We start from the raw sequence: 13,464 nt of genomic DNA, 5'->3' as shown, positions 1-13,464 counted from the left end.
GCAGTAGGACACCGGCTCGTCTCCTGTCTCAGGATGCTCTCTGGTCCTACACTGATGCTGCACCCAGCAGCCTGCAGCAGAGCTGCACGGGCGCAGGATGTTCCCCCCCGAAAAGGCAGGGCGCGACAATCAATTATTTTTATAGAAGTTGGCCAGAGTCAGCTTAACGCCTTTGGAGTTCGGGAGAAAATATTTCAAAGCAGCATTTAGCCTGGGTACGAGCTACAGGCACGTTGTTAAAAAGCTAATCGCGCAGAGACAAAGCACGATCGTTACTTTTATATTAGTGTGTAATATTAACCCTTAAGAGCTGCTTTTGGTGACAGGTTGTCGGCGATTGAAACTACCCGTTCACTATTTGTATTTAAACTCAAGCCTGAAGAGTTCTGAAGTCACAGGAAGTGTTTAGGTACATATTTTTTTAATTACAACAGATAAAGGTTTATGAAATTTGGAATCTTCTTCCCATCTCCTCAAAACCATCCCTGGAAGTGTTTAAAAACCGTGTGGATGTGCTGCTGAGGGACATGGTGTAGGGACCCTGGCAGTGCAGGGGTAACGGTTGGACTCGATGATCTTTAAGGTCTCTTCCAACCAGATGATTCTATGAAAACTATGCATAAAAGCAGTGTTAAAGTGCTGGGATTCCTTCTCAGGTCTGTACTTATCATGCACTTGCAGGAAATGTGGCTTTATAGTGACAAATAGCCATGAAGAACACTTTTTCCTCAAATTTTGCTTGTTTCAGGGACCAGAAGAGCAGGCTAGAAAGCTTCTGACAGCAGGTTTTGGGCTGTAAGGGTCAAAATTCCTCCACACGTTTTCTCTCTCTAGGTTACAGGTTTCACCTGTCTTATTCAGACAACAGCCGCTAAAACCAGCTGTGTTCTGCTGCAGGTTACACAGGCTTTGGGTTCCAGAAACACACATTTCTGAGAGCAGGGAGCTTCGGAGACACCATGGTGCGAGGCAAGGTCCTGGGGTCTGCTCTCCAGGAAGGGCTGCAAAGCTCTCGGTGACCGTTCAGCAGCCACGGGGCTGTGACTGCCTGTACCTCCTGTACTACATGTCTGCCGTCTTAACCTCTTCTCTCCCTTCTCATGTTTGGGAATCATCCCCCTCGCCACTAAATTCACTGGACAGTGGAAAAGTCACCCGTGTAGGCTGCGAGATGGAAGCTGAAGGCTGTGGGCTGCCGCAGCTGGAATGATCTTTTTATTCCATATGTGTATAATGCCCGCTGTAAGGAGGTTTGACTATGGCCTACGGATGCGAGACACCGCTGTCAAATTAATCCAAATGGAAAAGGACGAGCCTGCTAGAGCGAGGGAAATAAAAAACTACCACAATTATCAGAAAAATATTTGTGATCCCAAAAGAACATTCTGCTCATAGTCACGCATCTGCCCTTTGGCAAGCCCTGTGAGGTGAGAGAAGATGAGAGAGAGGAAATAAGAGAGGAAAAAACACAGGGAGAGGCAGGGAAAGGGCGGGGGTGGAGAGAGGGAGACGGAGAGCGAACACTTTTAACTTGTCACAGTACAACACTAGCTTTTAATTAATACAGGGTATGTACTGCTGGTCATGCAGTATTTTATGATAAATACATTTTATGGGATTTTTTTTTTTAAAGAGGATTTTGTAAAATAACCTACCCCAATAAATGATTTACCAGCTGCAATAAAAGATCAAGGAAATTGCTCAGATTGCATCTTGGAGCATCTAAAACTCTGAAGTTTATGGAGATCTAAGCTGCCCACAGATCTACAGTCCTATTAAAAATTTTTGTAGTAGCTAATTATCCTGCACTGCCTTTTTTAAAAGGTAGCAATCCTGGCAGAGAGGAAGGTCTGGAAGCAGACAAAGAGGAGTCGATGCCCTTTGATGGAGAAACTGGGAGAGAAGGAAAGAGAAGAGACAGGCAGGAGCAAGCAACATCCTGCTGGTATGGTAACGAACGGAGCCAACAGCTCATAAGATATCGGACACTTCTTCAATCAGACAGGGAAACTGAATTAACTCTAAGCTTAAAAGGGAAAAACCCTATTAAGGACACACTCTTGACATGGCTGCTAAGTGTAACATCCATATTATTTGACCAAGAGCAGAGTAGGTTTTTTTGCTATTTTTTTTCTTTTTTATAAAGATGGTGTTTTACCACAAGCAAAGCAGAAAGCAAAGAAATGGTCTCTAAATTCTGTTTTGTTCTAACCTCACGGGGCTTTCAGGTAATAAATAAGTAAATAATGCAAGCGCTGGACCTTATTTCAAACCTGATGACACAGGCAGTAACAGAACAGCATACTGAAACGGATGGACTTGGACCCCTTCCCCACCACGTTCAAGCTTAAACAACATTGAAGAGACTAAAGGATGAATGCTGCTGACTTTAAACTTTCATTGTGCCACTGTAGTTCTGCAAGACACAGAGGAGAGACAGTGACACTCACCACCACAGAAAGCACCTTGAGACAGAGAGGGTTGATGATCATCTGGTTAATTTAATTTGAAAATTGAGGCAGGTAAAATAAAAGAGTGGGTGCCAGCAAGGATATTTGCATGAACGCTGCTACTCTAAAACGTCTTCTTAAATTATGGCCAGGATGGGGGAGTCCTTAACCGGCCAAAATAACCACGATTAATTCAGCAGAGTTCTGGCCGTCTAATTACACGATCGTGCATTATTTCTCCACTTGGTTGTTGCCTCCTGCAACTCTCAGTGCTCACCAGCTCCAGGGCTGAGTTCAGATTTCTACAGGGCAAACACACTTTGTGCCTGTAGGGTCTTTTCCAAACTTTCTGCCAAGCTTTAAAGGGTACCAAGTGAATGTAGCCCCTGAGAACAGGGAACGACAGGACGAGGGATGCTGAAGGCTGCATGACTTGCCTGATTAGATAATCCTGCTTTCAAACGTTCTGACTGGGAAGTCATTTAAAACTAAATTCTCACAGACGTCCAACTTATTCTGATGCTCGCTTTTCGGAAGCTTTATTTGAAACTCTGGGCGCTGAGTTGCAGAAGACCGTAGGTGCCAGAGAGGTATGGTACAGCTGGCTTTTGAACATTCAAAACACTATACAGAGCTACGTGAAAGCCTATCAGATCGTTTCGCTCAGTGAAGGATTGGGTCTTCTTTAATTACAACTTTTAATGTCCAACTTTTGCAATTATCTACAAGATGAAATCCCAGGAAAAAGAATCATAAGTAAATTAAAAGATTTCATCTTGATGAAGTCTTTTTAACTTATCTTTTCATTTTAATATTGTTCCCCATATCTGTATTTTATAACAGGGAAATGTAATCATAGTTACAGTAACACCCAAGAAAACCAGTGTATTGCTGTTAAAATGCTGAAAAGATTTTTCTGGAAATCCTCTTTCCTTTCTTTCCCATACAGCTGCCCAAAGCAATGCAGCAAAGTCAAAATTGCATTTACAGACAAAAAATGTTTCAAATTTTCTAATCAACTACCATCATAAATAATATTAAGGAGTCAAAGAAAATCCAAATCTTTGGTTACTTGTAAGTGCTAGAAATATCTACCTCATATCCCTACCTATGAAGGTGAAATAACATTCCTATTTCACAACGATTTTGCAAGAAAAAGTAACTCTTATTTGTAAAGTTCTATTGGAAAGGGAAGTGTGAGGAAATCAGTGGTTTGTAAGTCCAGGCAGGGTCTGCATGTTGTAAGTAAAGTCAGAAGCCACAGAAACCAAAACACAGAAAATAAAATCCTTAGTATTAGCACAAATAAAGAGTGCAGATACAGAAAAACGAGCTCGGGGGAAAAATAGCCTATGATGTCATAACCATAACAGGCACGCGTAAAGGGGACCAACTAACACTGCTTGGGGAATTGTCAGCCTACCTGGTGGGTTTTTCAGCCTAGTGACGTTGTTTATCTGAATGTAGATACCTCCATACTACCAGAATAACAAGGCACGCGTTTGGTTTTGATGCTGAGATCACTTACCACACAGAGTAGGTGTATTTCTCTAACTCCTCCAAGTAACAATCGCTCTCTGCAGATGCTTTCCCTTCCTCTGGGCTTGCATGGCTCCCAGGACCTGGTTTGTCTTGGTAAAATTGGTCAGGTAGGGCGTTCCAGTTGATCTTTAAATGGAAGGAAAAAACCAAGTCAGTGTAGTAAGGGAATTAGCTGGGCACAGCCTGCAAAGTCAGAGTTGCCAGTTTCACCGTTTGGAACTTCTAGCCCTGCTTTACTCCTCACTCTCTAACAAACCTGGAAAACATCAGTGGCAAAGCTGGCTCAAAATACTTAAGAATGGAACAGACTATTTCAGCTGGAAGAGATCTACAACAATCATCTAGTCCAACTACCTGACCAGTTCAGGGCTGACCCAAGTTAAAACGTGTTGTAAAGGGCATTGTCCAAAAGCCTCTTAAACGTGGACAGGCCTGGGGCATCCGCCACCTCCCCAGGAAGCCTGTTTCAAGGTTTGACCACCCTAATGTTCAAGAAATTGTTTCATTGCCCATTTTAAATCTCCTTGGCACAGCTTTGAACCATTCCCATGCATCCTGACCCTGGATCCCAGGGAGAAGATACCAGCATCTCTCTCTCCCCCTCCTCAGGAAGCTGTAGGGAGCAACAAGACCATCCATCAGCCTCCTTTTCTCAGACCAGACATGCCCAAAGTCCTCAGCTGCTCCTCACAGGACATGCCTTCCAGCCCTGTCACCAGCTCTGTTGCCCTCCTCTGGACATCTTCAAGGACTTTCACGTCTTTCTCAAATTGTGGGGGCCAGAACTGCACAGAGTATCGTTCAGTGAATCGATTTGTGTTCCTGCTTACTTATGTTGACTGGTTTGACAAACGCTCTCAAGGAGGTGTCAACTTGTGCTAAGACCAGAAGTCATCCAGCCTTCCTCTGCCTGCTCGCTTTTTCCTGTGTTGCTCACCATGCTCCATCAGCAGAAAAATTTGGACATGCACAAAGTCAAACATATGGTGGGAACTGATCTGGGAAGCGAAATAATGCTGTTTGGCCTCTTACTTTTTTTTCCTTTCACTAACTGGGTTAGCTCTCAGCTGGACCCGTTCTGATCCAGGTCACCCTGCACTGGTGCCAGCACAAGGGAAGAGAGGGACAGTACTGCATCTTCCAATGCTGGTACCAGTTTACGCTGGCTTAATCTACCCCTTGAGCTACAAAGTACAGAATCCTAATCTATGCTCATCTCTAAAAAGGTGAGGCTAGACCCAAAGGTCTTTCTGTTTGCTTTTGTTACAAGATAGATCAAGAAATACAACCTATTTACGAAAAGAAAAAGCTGTGGAGAATAATCTACTACATGAACTTCTGTCTTCTGTCTGTTTGTTCCAATAGTTTGTAATTGTTTCCAATATGTGACTGGTGGGTAAAATTATTTTAGAAGTTGGTTTCAGTTCCAGAGATTCACATAGGCCCCATAGACCAAGTGTCTAAATCTTGAACGTGCTAAAACAAGGATATCCCTGAGCATGAGGGTTCACTCATCCCATTAAAAAAGGGGGGCTCTTACAGCCTTTGAGAGGAGATTTTACATGCTCACGTTTCTTTTGTGCAGAAGTATCCTTGTAAGAGGCTCTGTTCAGAGATCTATTAAACGTGTCAATAACTGCGAGCTTGTGAGTCACTTCACTGAGTGCAAAGGGACCAGACAGTGCTGAATTACCGCCCATGGGCTGATGCACCTTACTGAAACCAGGCCACTTTAATGTGGCTTTGAGAGCCACCCACAAGTGAGGTTCCTCTAAGCGCATGGCATTTTGTTCAAAGGCAACGCGCTATTAAGGGATTGTAAGGAACGAATTTCACTCTGCCACTCCCATGGGTTGGGTTGCGTTGCCCATTACACCCACTCCATCAGCCCTCGAATTGGTCTTCCTATAGGTGTAAGGCTACAAACACGTATGTTCTTACAGAACTCTGGTTTCTCTAAGTTATTCTTAACTCCTTCAAGAGAGAAATCACTTGAAAACTTAGTCATTTAGAAAGGAGGGAATTTCCAGTTAGCCAAACTGGTTTTGCTTGTGGATGTTTATACATAGATCATCACACTACTAAAGTTAGAATCGTGATAGTAAATCCCAGCTATTGAGTATTTGTGCCACAGTGCAGGTGACAAACACACAGTTCACAAGCCTGAGCACCATGATGACTTTTTTCCACAGTCAGTTAAGAGCATTAAAAACGTTTCAGAGTCCAACTAGAACAGGGTTAGACAAATTGCCAGACAATTAATTTGAATATTCTTGTTTGCGGTTAATGCACTGCAGCCAAGCTGACTGAAGGGGGAACAACACTTACAGATTAAAATTGCATCCCTGGCTGGAAAAGGTCTAAATTTACAGCAGATAATGCAGGTAAAAGCGATTCTCAGGAATACAGAGCCTTTTTTGTGTCTTCATTCTCGGGATTTACATCAAATTGGAAACTTCCAGTAGTATCTCGCCCAGAAGGCATTGCCATGATGTGGATATGGTTCTGTGATTCACGGTAATGTGTACTGATGACAAAGTTTGTTCATGAATTAATTGTGTCCTTGATCAAGATCCTACAAATAAGGATACTGTGAAAATATCTGATAGTAAGGGTCTTCTGCACAAGGACACGAGAGTTGAAGGTTATAGACACATAGGAAATCTCTCTTTAAACGTGACTGAGGAAATATCGTCCTGCAGCACAGCCTTGATCAAGCTGCTGTCTGATTACTGTGTGGTCTTTCCTACTGCTCCTACTCTGAAATTCCTTTGCTGGAAAGATTAGTTCCCTATAGATCTCTGCAGGAGCCACCGATACTCCCGGCCATGTGAAGCCTCACAGCAGCTATAACAAAATTCACAGCGATAGATTAAAGAAACAACAACAGTAACAAGAAGCAAGCCCACGAATCATTTCTCTGTGGCAGAGGTAGACTCCAATGGCTTCACCACGCGTTTTAAGGGAGGTGGTAATGTTCAGACCAAGGCCATTACCTCGTGATGTTCTCCTTGTCCTTGCTTCAGCTGGAAGGAGCCACAGTGCTCATCTGCAGTGCCATGGCAATCTTGGTAAAAATCATCCTCTGAAACAAACAAGCAAAAAAATTTTGTTATCGATGCATAAAGCAAAGCTTTGGAAAGGAAGGAGCTGGGTTTTGTTCTCTCTCCCACCAAGACCCTGCGTGGTCATTCTGTCCTGGTTATAAATAGGGGATTAGTTCTCTCCTACCATCCAGAAGTGCTAGGATGGTAAGCGCAGGGAAGACTTCAGATACTGCGGTGCTGGAAATAATTGTATAGATACAGTGTGAGGGGGGAAAGGTAGAAATAAAGAAACGACAGACACAAGAAGAACAATAGTGAAGGGTATTTTAAGCCCCACAGCATGAGCTGTTTGGTAAAGAGAATTTCCTTTTCTGGTATTGGCATAATTGCGGACTGCAAACGAGACACAGGGATCCAAAGCACCAGGGTTTTCTAAGCAATGTTTGCTCAAATACCATGTCCCTATCACTCCTGAAAAGCAGCGACCTGTGGAGGAACAGAAACATCCCCCCACATCATAGGAAGCAGCAGCAGGATGGAAATAAAGACCTGTGTTACACTTCTTAATGTACAGCACTGGACAATGAGCCAAAACCACACTTCACGATAATCTCGCTTTTTTTCCCCCCCAGTTACTCCCACGTCTCCTCAGTAAAAGACAGTCGAGTGTACCTAAAATCACAGTACAAGCCGGATCTGCTCTTAGGTGTTACAGCTGCGGATATGGAATACGCACATACACGCCACCACAGCTCCGAGCCTGCCTGTGTGTGTACGTACCTGTGGATCTCCGCCCGCTCGCACCCTCTCCGGATGCACACACGCAGGTGCGTGGCGGATGAGCAGTCACGGGGGATGAGGCACCTACAGCTGCTTACGTCAGCTGGGGCGAAAAGGGCTGCTGAACTGGGTGAAACTGCACAAAATCCAGCTGCTGGGTGTGTCACACGTGTGCACACACACAGCATAAACGGTTCAAACCGTCTCCATGTATTCCATCATGTGACACAGGGGTGAACCCATAAAAATGTGTTAAAATAGAAACATACCTTTGCAAAGACAGTTACTGCGGTGCTCCCTTGCTGTTCAATTTTTTTTTTTTTTAGTTTTGGCTCACTGAAATGGGTTTCCAAGCAGCTTTGCTGAAATAACGAGGACTTTGACAACGTGTTTGGAGACAAATGAATAAAGCAGTAATTACCTTGGCCAAAAAAACCAGCACAATGAAAAGAATAAAGTAAAAAATATTCTACATTTAAGAAAGGGGAGGGGGAAGGAACTCAAGTTGGTTATTTAATCATGCCATGCTCTTTTCCTATTTTATTTGTAAGGCTCTGAACGCTTTTTTCTACCTATACCAGTGAGCTCATTACTTTAATTCCTCATAGATTTCTCTGAACAATTTTTGCTAAGTAAAAACACAATGTAATTCTTCAACGGCTGCAACAGTAAGAAGCTGCTCAAATTAAAGATCAATAAAAAGTACAGAAAAAAATCTGGATGAAAATAAATAAATAAAGGAGAAGATGGGAAATGCTTGCAATTAGACAGGATGAAAAATCTAAAAAGAAATTAAATTTAGTTGTAATACATTTCCCATTCTTTTCTTCATGAAAATTACTACTGAAGTGGGGTTTTTTCTGTAATTTAAATGTTAAGCTGCCAGATGTGTGTCTCATGCTTGAAGAGTTGAAGCTTTGCATTATTTAGCATATTAAGATTCACAGAATTTAAAAAAGGGCTCCTTTATTGCCTGGAGGTTCTAATTAAGTAAACCTTAGCCTCGTACATTTAAAACTTGCAATACAAGAGATTTTGCTTCCTTTTTTTTCTCTGCAGCCAAGTCTCATCAATATAATAAATATGGAAAACACTTAAGATGATATAATTTTTCTTTGGCTTGAGGAATTAAACCTATCTATTATTTTAAGAAGTTTTTAATAGAGGCCAGCAATCAGAAAGACACTTAAAGACCGCAGTCTACTTTTTAATCATAGGAGTTGCTCTTAGTTACGGGGTTGAGGGGAACATGTCTTATAAAACAGAGCTGTGTAGAAATCTTTTATTCCACATGCACCAAGCAAAGCAGTTCTGAGAAAGAAACAAGAATCACACGCTTTTTTATTATTAAATCGGATTTTACTTTTTTATAACTTGTTATAATTGACCACAGAAAGCTAATAAAGCATTAATTAGCTGCACTATCAGCAGTTTGGTGGTTGAAGGGGGTGGCTGCGTCACAAACCATAACAACATAGAAATTCCTTTGACATACAGCGCCCATAAATCATACCTTAAATACAGCTATTTTTGCCATTTTAGAAAATGTCAAAGGTGTCAACTTTGTCCAGATACAGCACTTAGCAGAGACTATTTTAGTAAATTGACTCAAAATACGTTTTGTTCCCCGGCAGGGGAACATAATACCAGTCACGATAAAAACGAACAATTTGAGGAAAAGAAAACAGGACCAAGTAAGAATGATCGAGCACAGGTATCACAGCTCCGATAAAGGTGCCATCGCAGATGTAAATGCTCTGTTAATAGGTTTATTTGGAGGTCACACACATGCATAAGAGCAGCCTTATTTCTCAGAGATGTTAAGTCCCAACAAAGCACTTCAGGTGCTACACAGCGCACACCTGACATGGGGTACAAAGAAAGTGTCACCTGTACACCAAGCCCTTGCATTGAAGGGGGCCTAGATTTTTAAAACAGGATGGAGAGAGGTTGGAAAATAAAATGTTAGTGCGACTCCATTGCCTCTGTCAGCATCAGCCCTTCTTGGGGCAATAGGTGAGAGCAGTAGCATGACATTTAACAGCGGAGGGTGTCTTACTGCTGCTTAACCCCTGTAGCTTATAGCATAAGCTTTTTTATCCTCTACGTTCACTCTGGAAGTCATCCTCTTTGGTTACGTGTTCTGTAACAAGTCCCGTGGTGCAGTAGGACACCACTAAACACTGGGAACCCCACCGTATGTCGAAGTATTTGTATCAGTCCTGGTCCAGTCCGGTCCTGGGAACTGATGACCCATTAATACCCAATACACACACCTAAAGTGCATCTGGTAGCTGAGCTTCACCCTAAAGGAGCCCAGTGCTTGTCCTCTGAGATCGTTCTGCAATGTGAACCAGAGAGCAGTGATCCACTGCAAAACTGCCCCCAGAAACCTGAACACTAATGCAGACACGCCCGTGGTGAACTGGGATTAGAGCGGGGTGGGAAACGGACCCTCTGTGATGTGAAACTTTCAGAGGCTGCATACAGAGCTCATTCTGTGAAATTTTATGTATTTGGGGAAGGAAGGGAAGATAATTTTAAAAATACGGACTAAAAGAAGCAGCACAGCTAGGAAATTGCGTTGGTTTGGTGGGAAGCACTTCTGTCATATAGAGGCAAAGCAGAGATGGGTGAAGCGCCTCCCTTCTGATGGCCGCAACCTCTTTCAGTCACAAGAAAAGGATTTTATACTGGTGCCATCCACGAGACAAAGAAATCACCAGCTTGGTTAAATCACAGCAGAGAAACAGAAAGTAACCTGAAAACCCTACCCAGACCCCCACCCTTGTGATGCCCTGGCCTGTGGGCGGTCAAACAGCACGGGAAGAGCTGGAAAAGAGAAGAGTTTGCGTTACATGGGTTGCACAAGCATCAACAGGAGCTGAATTCGGTGCTACCTGCAAGAATCAACCTAGTCCTGCTCAGAGGAGGAAAAGACCAGCAGAGAAGGATCAGACATCTGAGGTTTTGCTTCTGAGGCTCTTACCCGTAGAAAAAATGAAGGGCGAGCAATCTTCATTTTAAAACACCACTTTATTCCCTTTCAAGTGGCGTCCACGAGGAACCACCAATGAGAATAGCTTTGGGTTTTTTGGTTTAGGTAATTATTTTTGCATCTGCATATGACTGTTATGTAGAAGCAAAGAACATGTCAGAAGGAGAACCACCTTGGTGCAGTATAATGAGAAATATCACAAGGAAGGCTCACTAGTTTCCACGAAATTGTTTCAGACAGTTTGGCTGTGAGCACAAATATAATCCTCAACAAAACCGGTTCTCCCCATGCAAACATGTTTTATCAAATGAAAGACTTTCTCTCCAAAGGTAATGAAAAAATCAGAGTGACACTCCGAGTTTGGTATTTTGATATGCGAGAGACATCTTTATATGTCTGAATAAACTTCTGGGTGTTACCAGCTAGTGCACTGACTCTTTGTTTAGCCCAATATCATCTTTGCTTAGCTGTTATTTGGAAGCTTTGTTCAGACAGAAATCATTTTGATGGCCCAAAAGGACACAATCCACTCTGCAACATTTTTCACAGATGCAGAGACGGGTTTGGATAAAAATCTTTAAATAGAATCAAAATTTAATATATATTTTTAATATTCAGTTTACTTTAAAAAACAGTCATTGAGCAAAAGAATCCTTTTTAGCCGTGAAGTCTGAAAATCAGGTGCTAAAAATATGTTCTCTGTGTGCTATAGAAAGTTGATACAGCCGAGGGTTGAAGGAACAACAGAAGTGGTGTCAAACCCCAGATATGGGGAGAATGCAAGCAGCTTGTAACAGTCTGGCTAACAATATTTATGAGAAATATTTCACATTTTTCCAGGGGTTTTACTGTGGTACATGCACAACTGGGGGCTCTGAAAAAAGAAATCAGGCCTCATGCTACAGGAAGGCTGAGGAGCAGCTACCTGCTGGGGTGAGTGTGGGTGGGGAGGAAAATGCAGGCACTGGTGAAGCTCCAAATTAAACATCGGTTACAGTATAAATCCTAGTTTATACGTGGTTCTGCAGAAATTACTGGGGGATTTCAAAACAAAGCGTTTTTCGCTCCCTAGTTCTGAGTGCAGACACCGGGTTTGGTGGGTACATCACTGTCGGGGTTCCAGCACTGACATCTGTGCATCAGTGATGTGCCTTTTGAAACCAAAGGCCTGGGTTAAATTAACCTGTAATAGATTTAGCAAGTACCTCATCAAGAAAAACTTCCTACAAATAAACAAAACCGCTTTTCACCTGATTCAAATCCGTGGATGCTTTTGGAGATCTGCCTGTAGTTCAGGTAGACTCCCTGCTATACAGGATCTGTTTTTAAAATGCTCGGTAATCATAGCATTGTCCCTCGGAGCACACCAGGTCAGATCCCCTGATGATGCAAAACATCATCCTTCGCTATAACCGTGCTTTGATAAGGGTTGCAGTAATTCAGGCCACTTCCGTAGCTGCACTGTTGCAGGGTATTTGTAAAAGACCCGCTTCAGATTGTAATTGTTGACTCTAAAATGCTTTGTTTGGCATTAGACCTCTGCCAAACTCCACCTAACCTGAATGAAAATTGAACAGGTTAGTTTAGACCCAATAAACATTAGAGATGGGGCGGGGGGAGGAGGGGAGGAGGAATAGCTGTCTACCTGCACAACTAATTAATCAGGGGCTGAGACATACATTCTGAAAGTGGAAACATCCAAATGTTGGCAAGGAAAAGAAATCAGCAAAAAATTTAAAAAGCAGGCAAACCCAAATGCCAAATAGCATTAAATGGTATTTAAAGCAACTTTTGTTCATGCAGGTTACTTATGTGTTAAGTACTGTGAGTTTTCTAAGCTGCTTGACACAACTAATGTTAGGCAAATTAATTAGTAGAATCTACTTTGAAGTTAATTTAATGTAAAAGTTGGAAAAAAATTTCTAAGCTAGGGCTGTGATTACATTCTTGGAAGGACTAACATCTAGAAAGGACACGTTAATGAAGTGTTGGTCTTATTAGGAGGTGTACTGAGAACCCTTGAAAGACTGGAAATTTTTATTACCTTTTTTCTGTAATAACCTTTTGTCAGCAACACTGTGTAACAAAAATTGACACCAGCACTAGGTACTACTTCCTAGGCACCTACAACGGTCAACATCAATACTCAGCATTTACAAACCCTGACTAAGCAGTGCCGTACCAGCACCTGCCTCTCTTTGTGCCAGCTCAACAGGAGATACTCAACAAATGAACCTACAAGAGCAGACGCATAGTCCTGGCCTTCTTGGGCAGTCAGCTGAGAACGGCTGCCAGGTCCCGTACCACCCCCTGCCTCTCTTTGTGCCAGCTCAACAGGAGATACTCAACAAATGAACCTACAAGAGCAGACGCATAGTCCTGGCCTTCTTGGGCAGTCAGCTGAGAACGGCTGCTCCAAAGAAATGGGGTTTGAACTACATTTCATGGGTTGCTGTAAAAGGAAAGCCGGCATGGCAGTTGGCTTCGAATCAGCATCCAAAACTACTGCATAATTTCATGGAGCGCAAAGACTTGCAGACAACTACAAACTACTGTCTAGACAGATGAGAGAGAGCTACCAGACCTCAGGGAGCTCTCTCTTAACTAACATTTTCCAGTTCAACGTCTGAACGTGACCTACTCTCAC

The 13,464-nt window shown here is 42.7% G+C and overlaps 1 protein-coding gene across 1 annotated transcript in view; it reads right to left on the bottom strand.

Moving 5' to 3' along the window:
- The window catches only part of LOC104500802, a 191,199-nt gene that overhangs the window by 117,429 nt on the left and 60,306 nt on the right, over positions 1-13,464 (bottom strand). Inside the window, exons 12-13 of the mRNA XM_010144518.1 lie at positions 6,989-7,077; positions 3,979-4,118 (exon numbers count right to left, since the gene is read on the bottom strand). Of these exons, the coding sequence (XP_010142820.1) occupies positions 3,979-4,118; positions 6,989-7,077 (229 nt within the window). The remainder of the gene's footprint in view (positions 1-3,978; positions 4,119-6,988; positions 7,078-13,464) is intronic.

The sequence above is a fragment of the Buceros rhinoceros genome, unplaced genomic scaffold (assembly GCF_000710305.1).
Source record: "Buceros rhinoceros silvestris isolate BGI_N320 unplaced genomic scaffold, ASM71030v1 scaffold7551, whole genome shotgun sequence".
Lineage (NCBI taxonomy): Eukaryota > Metazoa > Chordata > Aves > Bucerotiformes > Bucerotidae > Buceros > Buceros rhinoceros.
Note: the sequence above shows the minus strand (reverse complement) of the source record. Positions and strands in the feature narration are given on the sequence as shown.